This window comes from Pholis gunnellus (genome assembly GCF_910591455.1).
Source record: "Pholis gunnellus genome assembly, chromosome: 7".
Lineage (NCBI taxonomy): Eukaryota > Metazoa > Chordata > Actinopteri > Perciformes > Pholidae > Pholis > Pholis gunnellus.
Window position 1 is genome coordinate 21,674,614 of NC_136533.1, and position 23,514 is coordinate 21,698,127.

The window sequence follows — 23,514 nt, forward strand, 5'->3', positions numbered from 1 at the left end:
GTCAAATGCATTTTTTTTTTTACACTTCGAGCACAACAGGCCGAGTGACATAAGGTACCATTATAATGGAGAGATGGCAAACACACCAATACCGATGGCCGATACCTCCAACAACTTAGCAACTCACACCAATCTAGACTGATAAATAGTTGCACATGTAAGAATAAAGTGTGTTTACCTCCTCTTCAGCTCTGACTGCCTGAGTTACTTACACACCTGTGCATTACATTTAATCGACATATCTATGCGCTGACAGAAGATCACTGTGCATGGCTTCACAGATATGTTTGCCAAAGCCTTCAAAAACACTTTTTTTTGTGAGTCTTGTCTTTATTGATGAGGTGAGTTATCAATGACATCACATATTTCTTGAGTTTCATTTCTTTCCATCCTCCTGTGTGCCTGTGAACGCGTGTGCGGAAGGCTGCTGTTAGTGCACCACCAGGCCGCGCCACTGGGAGTACAGACGCTCTCCCTCTCTCCCCCACTTCTGCTTTTTTCTTTTTACTGTTCTGACGTCAGCAACCTGCAATTGAACGAATGAACTAACGAACGACCGAGCCCTTACTGGAGCTACCGGGAGGCAGTAGAGAGTCACAGAGCGAGTCCCCGCCGCCCGCCTCGGAGGAGCCAAACGGAGGAAGAGCCACTGTGAGCCGCCGTGAGAACGTCGTGCTGGAATCAAACGATGCGAGCGCTGCTCACCGCCGCCAAGTAACACACGACCTACTGTCCACGAGTGGAGAGGAAGAGAACCGTTACCGTGATTTACCGACAGAAAAAAAAACAGAAGAGAGACGAAAGGACGGACCACTACCGAGGCCACGCTTGAGAAACGGACCAACTGCGGTGGCTGCAACGAGCTGTGTTTGCGCTGTGGATCAAACCGAGAGGATCCTTGATTTTAAATGCGTTAACGGTGCCGTACCCCCGGTTTGAGAGAGCGCGAGAGAGGGAGCTGCCCAAGAGAGCCAGAGAACGAGGGATCGAAGGCAGAGCTCACAAAAAGGAGGAAATTAACCAAGACTGAAGAAAAGAAAAAAAAGATTTGCGACCAGCTTTGGTTCCACGCACAAGTGTCATTTTTTTTCTTTTCTTCCGTGGGTCCCGGTATCGGTTAAGCTATCAAGCTGTGTTCTCTAACCATGGGATGTACTCTGAGCGCAGAGGAGAGGGCGGCTCTGGATCGGAGCAAAGCCATCGAGAAGAACCTGAAGGAGGACGGTGTCACCGCGGCCAAAGATGTCAAGCTGCTGCTGCTCGGTAAGAGAGTCCAGCTGCCGCCCGCAGGGCCCGTAGGGCCCCGGCAGAGAGGTGTGGCGTGAGGGGGTGGGCGTTTGGTACAAGATGAGCATAATGGTGGAAATGGATGGAAAAAAAAAAAACATGACGTCCGTCATAAGCTAAAAAAACAACGATATGAGCAAAAAACAAAAACAAATGGGCATAGAGGCATTGACTTGCTGTATTTATGCCTTCCAAACACACCCTGCCCTCTCATTACATCACTTTGAAGCCACCTGCTATAATAAGGTTTTATATCCATCAAAGATATGCCAGGTGGGTGAAATGTCTGCAGAACCAGTCAATATGTAGAGAAAAGGTGGGAACTACATCAGTGCACGTTTGTATTTTAAATTGTCATCTATTTGACTGATTAAACTGGAAGATGGATGGGAATAATACAAAAAAAGGATGTTCGGGAGGAAAGGGTGCAGCCACTCTCTCCATTTTTTTATCTCCACCCAGCTGCTGCTGTCTGTATTCACTTATGGTTTTTAAGAGGCCGATTCTCTCTCTCTCTCTCTCTCTCTCTCTCTCTCTCTCTCTCTCACACTATGTCTCCATCTTGCTCTCTTACACCCACACCCACATACACCCTGTTTACATTGTCTTCTTGTCTCTTATCCCTCAGGGGCTGGAGAGTCAGGGAAAAGCACCATCGTCAAACAGATGAAGTAAGTCTCTAATAAGCACGGTCTAATAACTCTATACAGTGGACGTGTGTCCCTCTCTCTCTCTCTCTTTCTTTCTGTCTCTCACACACTCTCTCTCTCACACACACACACGTATACTCTTATGCAGCCTGTCCGGGGAAAGCATGTCGTAGACCACATAGTACCCCTCACCTCAACCCTAACTGGCCCCGTGACAACACCGGCCCAAGCATCACTCTTTCAAACCGTTGTCAAACACCCGATGTTGCTCTGTGTGTGTGGGTGGAAAGGTTGTTTGAAAGGGAGGATAATGAAGGTGCAGTGATTTACTGGACTGCTTGTATGCATGGGGGGGGGGGGGGGGGGGGGGGGAGAGCATATCAATATTATATGGAGTATTCGAGCATATGTTTCACGCAGATCGACTCTGTCGTTGTCACTGTCGATACACTCGTCTTCGCTCCAGTCCAGTAATATTAGAAGTAGCATCTGCTGAGATGGTTGCTTCAAGCTTTCTCTCGTTGAACGGTTCAGATTTGAGGTGTGGCAAGTTTGAGTTATTCTCACTATTTAGTTGTTCTCACACACTATTTGTTTTAGTATATTATTATTATTTATTTAGTATTGTAGGGTAGTTTATGAGACAGTATCGTTCACCTGACCTGCTTTAACAAGAACGTATGATAATATTCCCAACTGAGTGACTACTGCTCTCTACAGAACTAACAGTGCTTTACTACAGCATTACTGATTAGTATATTTATAGACATTTAGAGATTAGATTAATCGCGAAAGGGAATAATCACCTGAAATTAAGAATTGTTTTGTGTTTTCATTAGCTTACAATGAGCCCTTCATATATACAGTACATAGGGAGCAGGTCGTCTTCAACGTATAGTCCGCTATGTTGCGCCGCCGTGTCTCTACAGTAGCCCAGAACGGACAAACCAAACGCTGAGCCTTTCGCGTTCCCTGTAGGCCACCGTAATTTTCCAACACGCTTTGAAAGGGAGGAGTGAGCGGAGAGGCATTCAGTCTTTATGTCTCTAACCTCACTATTTCATGCTGCTAAATCCTACACGCTTGTGATTTAAGTCATTTTTTCTTGGCTCCAGCTTCTCAAATGTGAGGATTTTCTATGTTTCTCTATTTCATATAATTGTCCACTGAATGTCTTATTTGTCACAAAAAACAAGACATTTCTCGGATGATTTATTTTCTCGACGTCAGCTTGGACTTTAAGAAATTGTAGCTAGCATTTTTCTTAAAATTGTATTAACTCAAATAAATCACGATTTGCAGCCGTATTATTTTTTTACCCAAAATATGAAAGAGCTACTCTGTTATGGCCCCGTCAGTTGCCTTCTTTATGTAAATACCATGTAACCCATTAGCTGTGTCACTTTGTGTCAAGGCCTGCTCACTAACCAGGGGTCAGTCCCATGTAGCGCTCATAAAGTACCACCACAGTGCTCCTGTTTCACCCCTGTAGGGACTCAATGTGTACCTGTGGTACTTAGCTTTAATGAAGTCACTAAACTCACTGCTGTCTTTTTCTCTCTCCTATGGTATCATAATGCCCTTATAATAGTGTTTCCTATAGGGACGTGTCAGTCGGGCTCAGTGCAGAATTTTCTGGCAGCCATATCACACTTCAATAGTACTTTTGTATTTACTATATCACAGCAGTAATCCTATAATAAATCTACAGGGTTTACTGTAGTCCTTTTTTTTTAAGCCCCCCTCCGTAATCCAGTTGTGTGACATATGGATTCTCTTCAATATCCTCTGCTGCATCATTTTCACAGACATCCGAGTGCGATTTAGCTGATAACAGGCTTTGGTTGTGGTCGTACAGTGACATATCACATGAGGGCGTGATTCAGTGGATCCAGATGAGCCTGCTTCTCAGCTGTTAATGGTCATCCCAGCAGCACTTTCTGCACACGGACTGGCAAACGCTCCCAGTGGGTTCATCGGATACAAAGTAGGCCAATACCTTTTGGAGCAACTGAATTCATTGATTTCATTTCACTGTCGGAAATCACGCATTTATGTAACTTGGGAGTGACGTAAATGGATATTAATGTTGCTGCTGTGTTGGTCCATATAGGCGGAAGCCTATTATAGAAATGTGGCAGGTATTATAGGATGCTATTCTTGGCCAGGTCTCCTTTACAAAAGAGCTCTTTGATCTCAACGGGACAAACCTGGTTGAATAAAGGCTTAAAAAAAAGAGAATAGGAGGTGAACTATTAGATTATTGTTGCTCTACACTCATTGTTACACCAAATGCCCATTGTATAGGTGCATAACATGAATACTATTAAATTAAATTGACCGTATTTATTGACAGAAAGAGAGCCCGTTTCTTTTCAGATGGTTCACACCACGCGAACTACTTTCCACCTCTCTGTTTCTGTTGTCTGCTTGCGGTCTACAAGCTATTGTTATGTATGCTGTTGCACGAGTTGATGAATTTGCATCTAGCAGACGAACATTGTCTGTTAAGTGCGTATGAAAAAGACCTATTGTTAAATGCTTTGCATGCTTCTCAGTGGCCACCTTCACCTCCAGATAAAAAGCAATGTGATACAATGTCAGCCCGAGGAGGTGATTGATGAGGTGCACTGACCATGAATTATTTGTTGTGGCATTGTCAGGAGCTTTTCACCAGGCAGACGTTTTCTAACTTGCTGACTCGATGCAGAAGGGCCACTTTTCTGTCTTCTAAATTTCTTTCCGAACTGGAAATAACTGCTTGAGCGTTGGCATTAGAATCCAAATTGTGTACGCTTGGGAGTAACTAACCCTCACCTGCCGGGGCCGAAGCATCAGGGAATTAAGTATGTTGAAGGTGTTTTTAAACAAAAAAAGCAAACTCCTTTTTAAGGGGCGTAGGTTGTGTGCTCAGTGTCGGTAAGTGTGGTAAGAGAGTGAGAGAGAGAGAGAGAGAGAGCCCGTTAAGTTAGCAGTAACCGTGACATTGTAGCCGTGAGCATAGCAGCGCCACGTGTGTACGGTTTAAGGCTGTTATGCTAACTCCTCGACTTGCTACCTGCCTATCAAAGTGAAGGGGGCTAAGCTACTAAATAACTTTGGCTAAGGCTTGCTTAAGGTGGACAAGTGCCCCCCCCGCCCAAAAAACAACAACAACAACAACAACAAAAACAAACTGAAAACACTTGGCCTACCGACCCTTTTACTGGAAACCCTGATTTCCATACAAAGGGACTCTGATGTTTTGGAGAGAGGAGCTACTTTTCAAGTGGTGGACAGCGCCCTGTGAGGGAAGCCTTCACGCTCCTGTTCAGAGACACTCTGCTATTTACGAAACCGCATCAGAGGAGCAGAAAGCCCTCACTGCTTTTTCTTTTTCACAGTGCTTTGAACATCTGGGGTGTGCTGAAGTGACCAATTGTGTGTGTGTGTGTGCATGTGATCTCAGTCAGTGAAAATAAGTTTATTACTGCCTGTACAAAACAGTGGAAAAACATACCGCAACATGTGCCCACCTTAAAGACTTCCAGTTGTCTGTCTATTCTGTAAGTTCGCTTCTAGAAAGTACTTTTGAAAAGCAGCTTTGGTTGAAATTATTTACCAGGCGGTACACAGATTATTGCTTTGTCAGATGATGCAATCACTGAGTGACAGTAACTCGTGACAAAGCACCAATAACGTCTCTGAGGTGAGCACAGCTACGTTTATAGTGTGTGTGTGTGTGTGTGAAAGAGAACTGACAGTGGATTATAGTTGATTCTGGACAATTTGGAATTTAAAGGGAAAGGATTTGCTGGAATCGTGTGAATGTCTGGCTTGTCTATGTTTGTGTATATGATCGCCTGTCAGTGAGTGTAATATTCAGGCCAGCAACCCAAAGGACTTGGTCATGTGTGAACAACATATCTCTATCTTGTACATAGAAGTGTGTGTGTGTATGTGTGTGTGTGTGTGTGTGTGTGACACCATCTGTTTATGGTGCCTGTGTGTGCTTAAACGTGTGCAAAGGTTCTCTCGTTGCCCAGCTGGCAAACTGACCTCTCCAGCAGTGCTGGCTGTGTGCGAGAAAAATAATGTAACGTTGTAAAACTTTCATATACTCGAGCAGAAGCAGGGAGGCCACCGCTCGGCACGGCCACTATAAAACTTTGGGGGGGAAAAGATTATAGATCAAATTCTGTGTGAGTTTCCCTCAAAGGCTTCAGGGGCTTGTCCTGTCAGGGCAAACTCCAGAGATGGATATCAAGTCCAGCTCACTCGTCATGGTTAGTACTACTTAGTTAGTACTAACATCAGTAAAATGGCTGTGGAGGGGAGTGCTCCAAAGTTGAACAAAATAATCCAAATGATGACATCAGGGTTATTTCCACTTGGGCTTGAAGTAATCACATTTATAGCAGGCGTGTCTGTTACAACCTGGGCCATTGTGTGTGTGTGTGTGTGTGTGAAAGACACCGGTAAATACCAAACGGGACAAGTCTAATGAAAGATGCTATCAAGCTGGAGCTTGATATCAATATCTCGGCCTCTGCTTTGATTTGGCTAGAGTACCCCCTTCAAATCATATGAACTGATATTCGTATTTGCTCTGAATATGTGTGTAAACTACATATTGAGCAATGTGACTGCAGCGAGATCGAGGCACTTTGAGAAAGCGAGCACGGTGAGTCCTTCCCGACTTCTCCGTGGCCGCCCGATAGCCGGAGGAGTCGCGCCATTGAAATCTTTTCACACCTGATTAAATCTCCAGGTAAATTCTTTTTTCAATCATTAACAATTTACAACCCCGCGTAAAAGCACACAAACTGTAAAGTGCCTTCATCGTATCCTCTTATGTTCACAGGTTAGAGATGGCCTCTATTGCTCACACGACGATGTTGATTTGAAGTTTAACAACACAAATCATCATCCTTGTTTGTTTATGCTGAGGCTGTCTGCAGTGTCGGGACTGGAGACTCCTCGGCTTTTTAAAGACCTCCTCATTTGTTCATTGTAGCCCAGATAACAAGGCTAAAGCACCTTGTTCATAATAAGACATGTATCCAACCCTCATTCAGCCAGTCAGTCGCTTTGTGTACAATATACACAGCTTCACACCCTCTCTCTTCCTCCTTTTCTTCGTCTCTGGCTTGCTCTCACAATGTGTGTGTGTGTGTGTGTGTGTGTGTTGTGCCGCGCTGACATGATCGGAGGCGACTGGCCGAAGGGAGAACAAACGCTGTCCGTCCCTCACGGCTGCGCCGCTTCCCACAGCCTGTTTCCCGTGTGTGAGTGTGTGAGTGTGTGAGTGTGAGAGTGGTTTCCCTAGAACAGGAGATAATTAGGTTTAAGCCTCAGAAGAGCAGGATAAAAGGGGGAAGGGGAGGAAGGTGGAGGAAAAAAAGGTGGTGGTGTTTTGTGCAGAGGGTGGGGGTATAGATGGAGGAACACAGAAAGGGAGTTTAAATGAAGGAAAATGCCCGGTGCTTAGAAAGAGAGGAGCAGTCTGTAAGTGGACTGAAATGGAGAAGATAGGAATTTTTTACTAAAGGAGAATTACAGAAGCAACCCGGGGAGGGAAAATTGTTTGTTTTTTTCAAAGGGTAAAGTGATGTTGGAGTGTGAAAAAGAAACTAGGAGGAGAGAGAAAAGGGTGAAGGGAGGATGTGTGAATGAGGTTGGGGAGATAAGGGGAGGGAAGCGAAGCCATTTTGTGCTAGAGAGAGAGAGAGAGAGAGAGAGAGAGAGGCAAGTGAAAGAACATATTCTCACTTATTAAGCAAGCTGGAGGAAGTGACAAAGGGAGGCGAGGACATGGTTGTCAGGGTGCAAAGGGTGCTCCTCTTCTGGACTCTGTTATCCTCGATAATTATTACCCTCCTTTTCCTGGGAGGGTGAGACACAAGGAGAGAAAATCAAGAGCAAAAAAAAAAAGAAAGGGGGGGGGGGGGGGGTGTTGGCACATGTTGGCACCAACTCAAGTGTTGCATGAAGAGACAGTCATGTAACTGGTCATCTGAAACAGTCCGTCAGCCAGATAGTCATCCTTCATTGGTTAAACATAGCCGTGGGCGTGCTCATTGCCGGAATGATTTGATTGGCTGCCTCAGTGAGTTGTGAAATAACAGCAAGGCAACATCTCATGATAGCTGTGTGTGTGTTTGTGTGTGTGTGTGTGTGTGTGTGTGTGTGTGTGTGTGAGACCAAGCAGTCTTTGGTAACAGTGTGTGTAATAACTGTTTGAATCCTCTTTTGCATTTTGTAAATAGGCAGCAGGATTTCACACGACGAGCGCCACAGCGTCATCCTACAAGACGATTTTCAATGGAAGCCGGTGACATAAGCCACTAACTGACACCCGACACTTGTCGCTGCTCGGTGAAGTGTCAACCAATCATATGTTTTTGTTTCGCCCTCTTCCGTTCCATCTAAACCAAATGACAGTTCCCAGTTCCCCTTTATTGACATCATTACGTTAGCGAAAGTTTGAGGAAGCCGACAATCTAGCCGGCCCCGCTGCGAACATTCGACACACGTACACTCTTCTCTCCTACACTAGTCTTCTGGGGGATGAAACGTATTTTCCTTCTTACCTGCAATCATACATATTACTATATATATTCCACCACAGTCTTAATATGAATCCTGTGATCCTAAAGTGGACCCATACCATTTCTTAACCTTGACATTAGTTGAATGTCTCGTCTGCCTGCCTGAGTTGCAGTGGCTATGCTCATGTGTGTGTGGTGCAAGCCAGGATGCAAATGTAGGTTGCCAGCTGCTATCTAGATAGTCTGATCTGTAAAATGGTCTGAGAAGCTGAAGCAGGAATGGTTAACACATTTGTTCTTCTAATAATTTGTGCATGATTAAACTTGGTGCCTTTTTTAATGCGGCTATAAATGGGAGACTTTGCGGTTTCTTTGTTTTTTTGAAGGTGTGGGGGACTCGGGGGGGTGCTTCAACCTGCTGGGATGTAGAGAGAGGTGGGGTGTGGCCTGAAAGGTTCGGGAGCCGCTGCTCTAAGCCACGTCTGCTCTCTTTCTTGGTCTGCACAGTTGAGTCAGACCAGTTCAGTGTGTGTGTGTGTGTGTGTGTGTGTGGTCCGCGCGCTAATCAGGGCTTCTCACATAAAACAAAGGTCTTTTGTGGGAGGAATGTGTGTGTGTGAGTGTGTGTGTGTGCGTGCGTGCTTGTACACGTATATGCAATTGAGTGTTTTTTTTCCCGGTTTATGCTGTTTTTGTTCATTCAGTGTGAGTGTGTTTTCTTTTTGTGCTAGGCCTATTTGGCAGATTTCATGTCAGTTGAGTGCGCTGCGAGACAAAGGAGTCTTGTTACAGTGACCCCACTCAGCTGATATAAAGTCAGCTGATGGGGACTGTGGCTGAGTTTGTAGCAGAAGAGTTGATTTTTTGAAAGCATGTTTTTATTTCTGTGTTTGTATCACACCCAAGTGCGAACAGAAATGTGCAGGAATAAATACTTGTGATTTTTGTGACGCCTTGTCAAACAGACGCTGATTCAGTTTCATGTTAATCATTTTTTTTTGCTGTATTTGTAACGTTGTAGCGGATTGCTTTATATTGGAGGTAGGGTTTTGCTTTGTTTGTCCCCCTCCAGTATGCAAATCATACAAATTATTAAAAATAAAGTCATTTTTGCATAATGCAGTCTGATACAACACCACCACAACGTACAGCCTCAGGATTGAGTCAGCACACAAGCAGCTGAAATTATAGTTGAACAGAAACTAAACATTTTAAGGAAGCAGGGCGATTGCGTTGCTTCGCATTACATCATACAGGTGTTTGTATTTTTCTGGCCTTTTGGTATTTTATGAATACAGGAAGTAGTTGGGTTGATTAATGTCTTGATCTTTTTGTATCACTCACAACATAGAATAGAACAGAATAGAGTACCACAGACCTACTAATGCTAGAATGGCAACACCTTCACAGTAGCAATGCTAGCATGCTGGTGTTTAGTTGAAATACCTTCGTCTCCACTAATGAGACAAAGGAGAGTGCTTTTGTGTGTCTCAGCCAGACCATTCATCTAGCAGGTTGTTGGTATCCAGGAAGGTCCCGTTGGTTTGTCTCCACTAGATGACTGGACTCTTCTTTTTGAATCCGCTCAAAGTAAGTAATTAATATCGACACAGGGGAAGACAGGACAACTGAATAATCGCATTTCAACGGTGTATGTGGGACGACCTGAATAAACCCGAGGTCCCACTCCACTCTGCCTCTCTCCCTGTCCGTCTCATTCCTTCCACAGTCTGGAGGATCCATCAATCTACTGATGACTCATATTGCCTGTAACAGATCACATGTTGACTTATACAGGCTTCACTGTGGATGTTATCAACTGCTCCAGGAGCAACCACTCCCCATAATTGTACCGTCAGCAATAGTCACCATGTCTTTTACTGCACTTAGTGCATGCGAAATCTATACGCTGTTTGTAGTTGCTTTTTAATGGCTATTGTGTTTTCCGCACGTCACATATGATATATTTATGTATTCCTATCCTTTTGAAATCTACTCTCAACAGAGACGACACAGATATGGTCGTTGCCAAAATGTTGCAAATGCCACGGTCTGTCAGTACCGGTCAATTTTAAAAAAAGCGATGGGATCTTAGGTCAACAAATGGCCTGGATTTAATTAAAAGCAGTAAGAAATGGCAATAAAAAAACAAATACAAACAGTGCATTGTAGCAGTTTAATAAAGAGACCAAATCCCCAGAACACAGACCAAGGAAACAAGTCTGCTTAACGGGGGCTAGGTAGAGGAAAGAAATGTTGCTCGTAGTTGGCTTAGCTTCATCTGAGAGGATTATTGATTGTTTCTGCTGAATTCTACTGTTTTTAAAATAAGCAGCCAAAGACGCCAACATACCAAGCTGACCTTGTACACACTCGACTGTTAAAGCATCGTGGCGTGAGGGGGGTGAGCCACGCGGCCAAAACTACAGTTAGAAAATAGTTCAACATATGGTCAGCAGCTGTATCGTCACGCCCAGCTCACAAGAATACTTAAACTCACGGTTATTGATTTGTAATGGGAGTATCTGCAAAGGGGAGGAACTTTTAACAAGCTTAGCCCTTTGATTTCAAAGGTACAGCGCGGTGACCAATGCTACTGTTTGCTGGCCAAGAAAAAAAGATTTTGACTTGTACTTGGCATATAAATATTTATTTAAAAAAATCCCACAAACACTGGGTCGCAAAGCTTCGGCGCAAGGTTTTGGGTGTGATTCTTTGTGCAGCTGTTACCGACTGTTAATTAGGCAACGGTTATGGCACTGCACTCTCTGCAACTGTCAAACTAAACTTTGCCAGGTGAGCACCTGTGTGCTGGTGGGGTGTGTGTGTGTGTGTGTGTGTGTGTGTATGCGCACCTATGTTTCCCTGTAGAAATCAGTCATTGGGGAGGGAGGAAGGGTGCATCGCTGTGCTTTTTAATTAATAGTTAATTGCACTTGGAAAAGCAAAGGAAGCAGAGGGGGAGAGTTAAAAAGGAGAAGACATAATTAGGAATGAGGAGTAGGAAAGAAGAGAGGAAGAGAAGGTGGCAGTGAGTGGGAGAGACTGCCAGGGAACAAGTATGATGTTAGGTAAGCAATATACAGGGAGAGTGAGAGAGAGAGGGAGGGCACAGGAATAAGAGATGAAAGAGAACTTGGCAGAGGAGAGAGGCAGATAGAGATAACTTGTGACAGTGAAACAGAGAGATAATGGCAGACGGATTTAATGAGGTCTTCCCACATGTAATACGGAACTGTAATTATTCAGTTCTCCTGTCCGCCTGGGTTTAAAAGCATGTGTGTGCGGCTCCTGACATCCCCCCTGAAGTAGTGTGAAGCAGACCGAGTCCCTTGGCACGAGAAGTCTTCATCATCACATGACCAAACCTGGAGCCAGGACTCAAAAACGGAACAAGTACCAGTCACAGTGCCTCTCCACGTTATACGTGCCGTTAAGAGGATGAGATATAGAAGTGACATTTGTTCAAAGACGTGAGCTTTTTCCTTCCTTTTTTTACCTGTAATCAAATTTGCAAATAGTCACTAATGTGGAGGTAAATCAATGAGTTTTTCTTCATAGATTGTGATCAAAACTGTAAGTGCATCACATGTGGTTATTGATCCAATGTTATAGGATACAACTAGAAGGATTTCATCTCCTGTTAGGCCAGTATGTCAGCTTCTTTCTCCATGTATTTGGTTTTCAAATCCATTCTGTACCATTTTCTCATTATGTGTCCTGGACAAAACCACGAACCTTACTTTGCACAAGAGTAAATATAAACGGAAAACGAGTCAGTCAAAGGCCGCACTAGCGGCTCTGTAGGCTGGACTTTGACTTTGACAGAGCGTTCCTTTGAGCTAAATGCTAACAAGCTCACAATGACGGGGCTAACATGCTTATGTTTAGCAGGGATACGGCTTACTGTGTTTGTTAGCATGCAAACGTGCTTCTTCTTTAGGTGTGTGTGTGAGAGTATGTGTGCTCAGGATGCTACTGCTCGACCTCAAGGTGTGACGGCAAGTGAGTGGAGCCAAATGACGGAGCAGCTGATACCTCCATCTCTCTGTGTGTGTGTGTTTGTGTGTCAGTCGGGGTGGGGGCTTTATTTCTGACCCCTTTGGCTATTTATAGCTTTTTCTGATTATCTCCCACCTCTTTCATGCTCTTGCTCACACCCATTATCACCCATCACATTTTTATCCCCTCTTTCTCCTTCACTCTTTGCTCTTAACACACACGCGCGCGCACACACACACACACACACACACACACACAGAGTACATTGTGTAAGTAACTGTCCGTTAGTGTTGACAGGAGTTGGTCAGCGTGCACTTTGTCACACTAAGAGCTCTGTTGACAAAGTGTACAAAGTGAGTGGCTTGATGTACAGCATAGCGATGAAGAACCAATCACACATGGTCCTGTGTGTGTGTGTGTGTGTGTGTGTGTGTGTGTGTTGTGTGTCAGGACAAACTGTTAGCTAGCAACAATGCGGAACAGAAATAGATACCTAATTGCGCCGTGTGGTTTGTAGGCTTTGTGTTTTTGTGTGTTCACATGAGTAGGTGTGAGGATAAAAACACGAGAGTGGGGGATAATGGGAGACCGAGAGGGGAGAGACGGGCATGTTGCGTTAGACACACTGATGTGCGTGTGGTCACGTTTGTGTCCAAAGCACATACAGCAAGAGCGACTACAAGCTCCTCTCTTTTAGTGTCGTTGATGGTTATTTTTATCGAGCAGTTTTTGTTTTACGGTTGTCAGAGAGACGGGCCTTCCGTACGGCTGCGTTTTTGTAATTCACTTAGTATGTACAGCGTTTCGACCTTTAGATTAGATACAATGTCTGTCTAGCGCTCTGATGGCAGGAGCCAGAGTCACCTTCAACCAAAAAGGCACTAGTTCCACATTTTAGAGGAACTGAGTTCAATGTTGTTGTTTTTTCAAATATGAATCTTAATTACAAATGCAGTTTTGTTGCAGAATGGCACACATCAAAGGGCTGCTATTGCTTTTGTCGTGAACCGTAGAAAAACATGGACTCCTGAGGGCAGGTTTTGGAGCTCTGTCTGACTCAGGTCCCATGAGGTGACGGTGACAAAGAGTGGTTGTCATTACTTAATTGCCTTTTAAGCTGGTCCGTCGCCGTGGCTGACGCTAATATCAGCTGAGATGCCCATCGTTTGCCCCCACAGTGTAAACATTCCTGACTTTTCCAAGTCTTATGTTCAAAACAAACAAACACATTCATCAACTTACGTTGCACACTTCAGTGTGGTTGTGTTTAGCTCGATGGTGACAGGTGGAGCCACGCAGGCATGACTGAATGACGTCAGGTGATTGTAAGAGCGTGTCCTCACTTCACCTTACCATCCAAAGGGAAAAAAACAATATCCACGACCAATAAAGGGATGAAAACCGCCCCTCCATGTGTTGAGTAGTGCTTCACCATCTTTATTAGTTTCTGGAACCAGGAGCTATGTACTAATTCTAAGCACATTATGAGTACTTTGCATGTTTACACTGGGGAAGTGACAAAATGACGCATACTCAAACCCAACAGTATGAATACTTCAGACCAAGTAATGAGTGTGTTGTTGACAGACACCATTCCCCCACAATGCAATGCACAAAGGAAATGGAAGAGCTTCCAATAGCTTGAACAATTAAAACGGATTGCAGATGATTATGAGACGCCTTCAGAAAGATGTAGCCTTTACTGCTGGTAGAAAAAGCCTCGCCTCAGTTAGACAGTTTCACACGCACACTCAAGCAAAAAAAGACAATGATGTCAATGTGATTATTGCTTATTGGTATTGCGACACCTGCTGTATGTCCAGAATGGCCGCCATATCATGGAATGACACCGTGGTTAAAATTGCCCATATGTCCGTCCTGCTGTCCATCTGTCTGTCTCGGTGTGAAACTAAACTACGTTTCAGGTCACTGTGCAGATTGTGCCAAAGCGACGGGAAATTACACACATACACACCGACACACACAGTGCTCTCTCTCTCTCTCTCTCTCTCTGCTGACAGAAGGGCTTGGAGAGTGCGTAATGAGAAAAGGTCCTCATGCATGAAAGCTCACGTCAGCAGTCCAGCCAATCCAACACACACACACACACACACACACACACACACACACAACACACACACGAAAACAAGTCCTTGATACGCTTCTAATAACTCTTGCTGCAACACTTCCTTCATTTTTCAACTGAGTTCTCTCTTTTTTTGTGACTGCTTGTCTTTTTTTTTCCTGTCACTCTCTCTTTCTCTCTCTTCCGGGGTTAATACGGTAATAATGTTAACTTTTTAGGAAGACGGTAACAATTCATCAAAACATAACTCACAAATTCAAATTCACCTTGCTTATCTTTTCAGGACAGCACCTTTGTTCTGAAATGAGGAGAGCAGGTCGATGTATCATACGTCTCATGTTAGGAGGATAGAGATGTCGGTACATCGGAGGTCTCTTATTCCGTTCTTTAAGTTCTTATTGATTGGAGTTTTGTGTAACAGTTAGACACGCGTCACCCTTCTCCTTGGCATCCTTAGACACTGCAGCATCCAATTAGGACTTTGTCCTCGTTTCACCTCTGATGCAAGAAGAGATGGAGGGAAGAATAAAAACACATTGTCTGCTTGACAAGTGTGAGTCAACAGGAAAGATTAAAAGCCAGGCTATAAGGACTAAAAGATTTAGATTTTATTCAGTGTGTATTCATGCATAGACATAGATATGACTTGATGTGCACATCATACAGATTAGAAGTAGAGATGCGTCCATTAATCGACCGAACATCAGCATCGACTGATATTCACCTTGTTGACTTTAGCAGATGGCAGTGGCCCAAGTCTTGTCTACCTGTTTTGTCGCATCAATTTTGCACCTGCTCAATGTTGTGTTTGCCCCGGGACAACAGTAATCAGCTGCCGATTCGGATAAGACGCCACGGTCATGACGACGGGTGCCGTGCGCACGTGTGGTTTGTGCACAAATAAAAGTGCAAGAAAAAGTCAGCCGTGTGATCTGCAACTTCATTTATGTTTCACAAAAGAAGTGTTTTTGTTGGGCTGTGTAAGTAGCCGACTGAAACATTCTCCTCATTAAGGACTTCAGTAGTTGTAGAGCAGCTAACACGGCTTTTGAAGCAATTCAAAAATAAATTAGGTCATTTAATTTTTAATATGCAGAATATATTTGTTTTCCTTGGCAAAAAAATGGGAATAAATAACATAAAAAATCCAAAAAATTAAATAACAAAAACATCCGTTATTGGCCAAGTTTGTTAATTTTGTAAACATCGGTATCGGGTATCGGACCATATTTCCACAATCGGTGCATCCCCAGTAAGAATCATCCTCGGCGCTAGTTGCAGTGTATAGATCTGATCTGTGCTCAGGCCTCTATGTGAAAGTCACAGACGTGAACAGAAGCCTGCTGTATTTATATAGGACTGGCAGGCTGCCTGATTGATCTGAAACCGTACACTGCCCAGGACTGTGCTGTCCTCCAGACCACAAATACATCAACTCACACAACGTAAACATGCTCTCACACACACACACACACACACACACACGAACTTGCATACCAATGTATGGTTTGTCAGATGTCAACACACACACACTGCTTAGAGGTTTTTGAAGACAGAGCAGTATGTGTGTGTTTGCTTTTTTTAACTTCAGTGGTTCTTTTAATATATGTCTTAATAATTCCTTTAAAGGGATAGTTTGGGTGTTTTGCATTGGGGTTGTTTGAGGTGCTCATCCATAGTCCGTGTATTACTTACAGTAGATGCTGTCCACACGCCCCCAGTTCAGAGAAACCCACAGGAGTACCAGCATGGAAGCAAAGCAATGTTCCTGCTGTGGACGGGGGCAGCAGCAACATGTATTTTAGCCACCTAAAAAAAAACAACCCACCTATAAAAATCAATATCGGATACAGTGTATGCTATATTTAGAATATTTTCAATGTTTTACCTTTCTTTTAGACGGTTATTTCAGTTGGGGAATTGAAGCCGTCTATGCTTTCTTCAAACCCACAAGACGTCCTGCATTCTAAATGTTACCCTTTTTATTCTGTTTACGGTCATCTCTAGTTGTTGTCTACATAAAAACACGCAATTTAAATACTGAGGAAATGTAAGATTGCATTTTTATTCGCAATACAAAAATGAGAGGCTGGATCTATAAAGAAATACTGTAAACGATCTAAACATGTTGGTGCTCTTGTACTAACAGTGGTTGAATGTAATTAAGTACACACTGGCTACTCCATTTCTGTACAATTTTGAGGAACTTGTACCTAACCTGAGTATTTCAGCTCTCGTTGAATTGGGTTTTGACGGATTTTAAATTGGTGGCGCTTGGACTGACTCGTGTGTTTAAAAAGGGCTGAGAAGCTATGACACTACCTCATTTGTATTGAGTCCAAAAGTGTGCTTGTTTCAAGATGCAGACAAATGACAGACTGCGTAGCATGCAGCAGGCAGGCAGGTACAACCGTTTCCCCCCTTCATCGTAGAGATTAGTGAGTGGTATCTCTTTGGCGTGTCAGGAGGCCAGATCCTCAATAGGACGAGACGAACGCACCGTGACTTCATAGAGATGTTGGAAGATGTGTTTCAAGAAGGTGCCCGGTTCCATCCTCGGTCCTTTCTGAGCAGAGATCTTGTTCACTCGGGTTAATTTATGTGCGGGGATGTTGTCGCTCTGTATTGCCTCAAAATGTTGCCCCGACCTGTATCCGTCTGTCTGTATCAGTCGGCTGTTTTTTTTGTCTGGTGTCCCGTCTGTTGTTCTTGCTGCCCGTCACTTTGTCGACTCCCTTGTTTGACTTTTGTCTGATTCGTCCGTCTGTACTTTTCCTCCTGCCGGTCTGTCCTCCCGGGTAACTGTCTAACCGCCTTTGAGTCGGTCTGTCGGTGTGTCCTTATGTGCATGACATTTAAAACAGCAGGATGGGGCTGCTGCTTGCACTGTGTGCCTAAATGTCAGCTTCGCCTACTGCTTATGGACCCTCCCCTCCCCCCTGGTCTGCTCTCTCTTGTGTTTTGGTTGTAACCCTCCTTCAACCTTCTTCCTCACCCCTTGCCCCCATTCTTCTGAAACCTTCTCCCTCCTTTATTTACCTGACCGTATTGTCCCAAGAGCACCTCCGATGTCCACGTGATCTCATTTGAATAACTTATTAGCGTACCATCGGGCTGTAACGCTTTGTGTATTCGCGCCGAACCAAACAGTGGCTTCTGTGTGGCGCTACATCCCTAATCTGTCGATTTATGTAACTGTTGATTACAGGAAGGAAAGAAAGGACCAGCATACTGAAACACCTGGCTATAAATACACACGCACACTTCTTATTCCTGACTCTTTGCCGATGTTTCCTGTCTATGTCTCTTATAAGAAGTTTGGAAGGGGCTGCTGTTCCTATCTCTGCGTGCAAAAGCACAATGCCAAACCTAACTGACCCATTGACTGACGCGTATGTACTTGTGTGTGTGTTCAGGATCATCCATGAGGACGGTTTCTCTGGCGACGACGTAAAGCAGTACAAGCCTGTCGTTTACAGCAACACCATCCAATCCCTGGCTGCCATCGTCCGTGCCATGGATACACTGGGGCTGGAATACGGAGACAAAGAACGGAAGGTCAGCACTCGTCCCCCACGGTCACACACACACACACACACACACACATACAATTGAATCTCACACACACACACACACACGCAGCGACATTTACTCTTCATTTTTCAAATACTGTCACCAGATGTGTGTAGTGTATTATGGCATACAGTCACACTGACATGTAGCACAGAAACCAGACAGATGGAAATATCAACCTACATGAACCACTGATGTAATTCTCCAAATGCTGAGCTTCCAGTCCTGAATGCAGCAAGTAGCCACTGGACGAATGCCATCAGAGCTGATGTAGTTCAGAGAGAGGGCACCGTGTGCCTCACGTAGAGCGACTGTCTTTCAACCAAAGCACCAGGAGTCCAGCTCCTATATCGGACCCCGATACAGTACCTCTGAGCAAGACACCGATCTCTGCCAGCTTCAGCTTGTCACTGTGCACGTTAGCGCCGACCCTGTCCATGCAATGTACCGTAGGTAGAGTGTGATGTTGCTGTCACAGCTTCATAAAGCTGGCGTTAAAGCACGTTGTCTTGGCGAGCTGAAGAAAGGTGAGAAATCCTCACATTAGCATTTTCTACCCACACCGATGAAGAAATCTAAGGACTGTTATTTATGCATCAAAAGTTACAGAGACTCAAGTAGGACTAACTTCCTCTTTTAGTTATTTCAGTGACTTGATAGATAATAAACCAAATCCAATTGCAAAGGTCCTTCCGGAGCTGCAGTAGAGGAATGCGGATGTCACACACTCCCAGTGACTTTGCCAAAGGCTCACAAGCAGCTCATGATCCAAGGACTATGGCAGATTTGTGTTAGCGCACACCTTCCTGTGCAGATGCAATGTATACCGCTTGGTCCGGTTGAACGTGTCTATTCAGCGGTGTGCAGCTGCCCCTGTCTCAGCAGCATGGTGCATGTTAAGCTCTCAGCTGGAGGTGGATGAGCTGAGGTGAAACCTCACCCGTGTGCTTTTTTTTGGGGGGGGGCGTATCATCCTTAACAAGTGCTTGCCATCATTTCTCAGGCGGACACTACAATCCACAGCAGTAACGGGAACATATTGATTGTTTGGACAACACTTTATCGAGCACTCTAGGAATTATCTTTTTAATTCTGAAGGTGAAACAGAATCAGACAAAAACACAAACTAATTAAAGTCATATTTCTTAACTCCTTCTGAAGTTGAAAATCGTTTCTCCCTCCTTGGGTTGGACGACCAGCTTTGACTCTGTTATTGAGCGTCAGCGTCAGCTTGTACACCAGCACTGATTTGGGGCCCGATGGGAAAAGCTGCCATCTAACCCTGTCATGATCATGCCAATCTAAGTTAGTCCTGCTTCTGAGTCCCCTAAATCCTACAGCATACAAGTACAATATACAGTATGACACGCTAATTGAGGATTATGAGTCTAATCCACGGAAGAGCATCAGTTCTCTCCCAACACACTGCAATAGAAGGAGGTTAATTAGAGATATAAGGATGGTGAAGACGCAGGGCTGCATTAGTCCAACCTCTCCTGGCCCGTGTCTCGGTTTTAAGTCCAACGTCTCTCATGATTCCAGCCATTAGAGTTGTGAAGATTTGAATTAGCCGTTCCTTTTTGTACCCTGTTTTCAATGTGGAGTATGGAGGGAGCTCTGCAGTGGCAAAAAAACTGCAGATCGACTGAGGACCTGACCTCTGTAATTACATGTATGCAGTACACCAGATACAAGCCCATACATTGGCCCTTAAATGCTATGCTGTTGGGACAAGTGTTGGATACCAGAGCTCTCCACCACCACATGACCGTCACCACATGACACGTGAAACCGTGCCGTTAAAAGCTCCCTTAGCTCCATGCATTCAGGTCCGCTGTATGCTGGACCGTGTTAGTTCGTAGTGACGCTGTTGACAATGATGTGTTGTTGTTGATGATAATGAGGATTAATGGTGAGGATAATAATGCCTGACTAATATTGCTTCAGTCAATACAGTGTTGACGTAATTAGACGACTCTGTTTGGTCCAAAACTGGCCTCTAACTCTTCCTGAGTAAAAAATGCTTAAAACTTCTCTTTTTTTCTCTCTCTCTCTCTCTCTCTCTCTCTCTCCCCCCAACACACACACATACACACACATACACTGGCGCACACAGACATGTGCCATTTGCCTTAACCTTATCCAAAGGTACAGTATGTTTTTAATCACAATGAAGCTATTGATACGCAAATTACAGGGCTGAAATAACAATACACCTATTGATTAGGATATGATGTGTGTGTGTGTGTGTGTGTGTGTGTGTGTGTTATATCTTGGTATTGCATGTCTGGTCAGAGGTGAAGGGAAGGTCTTATTGTTGCCATAGACTCATTAATGGGAAAAGGGCACTCTGTGTGTGTGTGTGTGTGTGTGTGTGAGCAAAGAAAACTTCCTCCTCCTCCTCCATGCTAACTTTTTTTTATCACCGTCTTATGAAATCCTAAACTGTCGAATCTAAATGCTATCCTGTTTACGTTGTTATTGTCGTCTATCGTCGTTATTTGCTTGTACCGAGGTTAAAGCACCGTAGTCAAACCTACGCTGTTACTGTCAGCTGTTTAGCGCCATGCTGTCAGCAGGCGAGCCGGTCACTGTGATCTCTCTGAGCAGCGTGCAGGGCAATGCATTCAAACGTGAGGCTGATCCTCCTCAGCTTATCTTGGAGTTGCAGTTGTGACAAATTCTGAACTTTGTGTCTTCTTCACACACCGACGACGTGTGTGTGTGTGTGTGTGTGTGTGTGTGGCCGTGAAGTTACTGTCTGTGGTGCTGTGTGTACCAATGTAAAGAATATGAAATGAGTTACTATTAACCGCAGAATAGTTACAAAATGTGTTTCAAGACCAAGCGTAAGGAAAATAGAAAGAGAGCGTTGAAGAGAGATAGATTGCAGTTTATATGAAAGCTAAAAAGCCCGAGAGGGGAAAGAGGAAGGAAAGGAGATTATTTAAGAGAGAATGGAGAGAATGTGACAGTGGACAAGAAACAGATCGGGAGACCAGACTACGCTGTGTATAAACTACAATCAGACTTCCCCTCAAAGTAACCAGAGGACTTCGAGATGTTCTTCTCACATCTATAAAGGATGAGGTGTATAGCTCTTTCATTCATCCTAACATATATATGTATATGTATAAAACCTTTGTAATCAGCTGTGGATGATGCTGATGTTCAATGTAAACCCCCCCCCCCCCCCCCTCTGGTTACACCTTCCTGACATTTTGACTTTGCTCTCTTTGACTTCCTTCATGTCTGTCCCTCATCCTTCATTCTGAAAGTACAGTGTATAAGATCCATCTCCAACTGCACTACGAATTCCCCCCCCCCCCCCCCCCCCCCCACACACACACACACACACACACACACACACACACACACACACACACATCTGTTTTCGTAGTCTCGGCTAGTTGCTGTGGCAACCCGGTGTTTTGCCTTGCTCTCAACACATTCCGCAAGCGCATGTCCAAGGGCGCTGTGACACACACACACACACACACACACACACACACACACACACACACATAACACATGTACTCACACAATGATAGTGGAGCGGGCTGGAAATAGACGCCTTGTCACTGCTGTATGCATCTTTAAGTAGTTTTCACTCGGGTCCAAAGAAGAAGCTGCTGCTGCCACTGACAATAGCTGTCAAACCTCCATGATCACAATCATTTCTTTTTCTTTTTCGGACCTCAACCATTCTCGAACACGATAAGTACGAGCAGTATTGTAAGCCATTTAGTTGAGCTGCCTCTTAGCAAAATGCTCTGAGTGCATTTAAGTGCCCTCTCATAAGTAGTGATGCGTGCCGTGTATATGTCTAGGCCTTTTATTGTGAAAGGTAAGAATGGAAATACTTGAAGCTGTTATGTGCCGCCGTTGACAAGGTGGGAGCAATAAAGAGTTTACAGTCTTGTGAGTCTTGAGAGCCCCGGTGTTGTTATTGCATCACCTTCATATTGGTAGAGGAGCAACTTAAGTGCCGTATTTCAGCTCCGTCTGTCTGCTTCATCGATTCGTTATTACGTAACGGAAACGCAAACAATGCACCACGCGTCTGAATTCAACACAGATTTGTCCGCCAGTCCACCGGCGACAGCCATCTGAAACGGGCGGCTCAGGAGGGGAAGTTACTTTCATGTTGTAGTCTGTAACGTTTCTTATAGACCACAAAGACATTTGTACGGTTTTGCTTTTAAAGAAATAGCTGGCAGCTGTCACAGGCCTTTTTAGCCAGCAGCCTGCGCTTGTGCACACAAATGCCTCGTGTTTTGTTTTAAAAGGTATCTGACACTCGATAGTTATGGTACACCAATGCAATCCTTGTGTTTTGTGTTCAAAAGTGTGTCATACGTCTTTCAAATATACTGTTCTGGTGGATTCTTGGTGATAAAACATGATGTTTTCGTCTGATGAGGCGCTGTCTGTTGTGTTGAAAGGTGAGTCAGTCACTTTATGGAAAAGACAACACTTATGCCATATTACGATATCCAAAATCGACATGAAGTCTTAATATCACGATATTGATATAATATCCATATATTGCATAGCCCTACGTCATACCGTGCTGATGTAGACGTTATTTTTACACTTGAGTGAAAAGCTTTCTTTCACCTCGACTGTACCGGTTATTCAGATCTGAAGTCGTGACTCTGAATAGCTTCGGTGGATCTTTAACAGCGAGCCTACAGCAATGGCATAGATTTGTTTCTTTTGTTTTTCCTTCTGAGTGTGCGCCAGTGTGAACATTACTGATGCTCAGGCCTTAGGCTCCACTTTCTATACGCTAATTGCTTCAATGCATCCGCACAATTCTGAGGGTGAAAATTCACCAGCCGCACATTATGTGTGCGCGTGCATGCTCAACAATGTTTGTTCAGTGTTGCTAGACCGACCTGTAGAATAATATAAAGTCAGAGGCTGATGTGGTAGACAAACACACACACACACACACACACACACACACACACACACACACACACACACATACTGTATTCTAATGTCACTACTCCTGCCTAAACCTGAACAACCAACCGAGTAATAGCCAATCAGAAGCAGTAGGGCGCGTCATGTCTTCGTCATTCTAGGAAATAAACATTTTTGATGTGCTGCAATAGCAGAAGCTTTAGATGGAGATCAACTCCAGTTCAAGAGATTCTAAAACATTTTTTTGCACATTTCCTGTTCTGAAGTCATTTTGTCACGTCACATGTTTTCATGCAGACAGAAAAGAAATCAAGCTTTTTCAGCAATACACGTCAACAGTATTGCAGGCGGTCTGATCCATCTGCCTCATGTCTCTCCTCGTTATTACAGTTGTTTTTGTGGCGTCTAATACACACTTTTGAGACGAGATGGAAATTAAGGACGCAGCTGGTAT

At 44.2% G+C, this 23,514-nt stretch overlaps 1 protein-coding gene across 2 annotated transcripts in view; it reads left to right on the forward strand.

Moving 5' to 3' along the window:
• Nucleotides 1–611: 611 nt before the first annotated feature.
• The window catches only part of LOC306698374 (guanine nucleotide-binding protein G(o) subunit alpha), a gene marked incomplete at its 3' end in the record, with an annotated part of 82,780 nt that continues 59,877 nt past the window's right edge, over nucleotides 612–23,514 (forward strand). For both annotated transcript variants that reach the window (XM_079162650.1, XM_079162649.1), the window contains exons 1-3: nucleotides 612–1,263; nucleotides 1,916–1,958; nucleotides 17,972–18,113. In XM_079162650.1, the coding sequence (XP_079018776.1) occupies nucleotides 1,146–1,263; nucleotides 1,916–1,958; nucleotides 17,972–18,113 (303 nt within the window). In that variant the 5' untranslated portion in view covers nucleotides 612–1,145. The remainder of the gene's footprint in view (nucleotides 1,264–1,915; nucleotides 1,959–17,971; nucleotides 18,114–23,514) is intronic.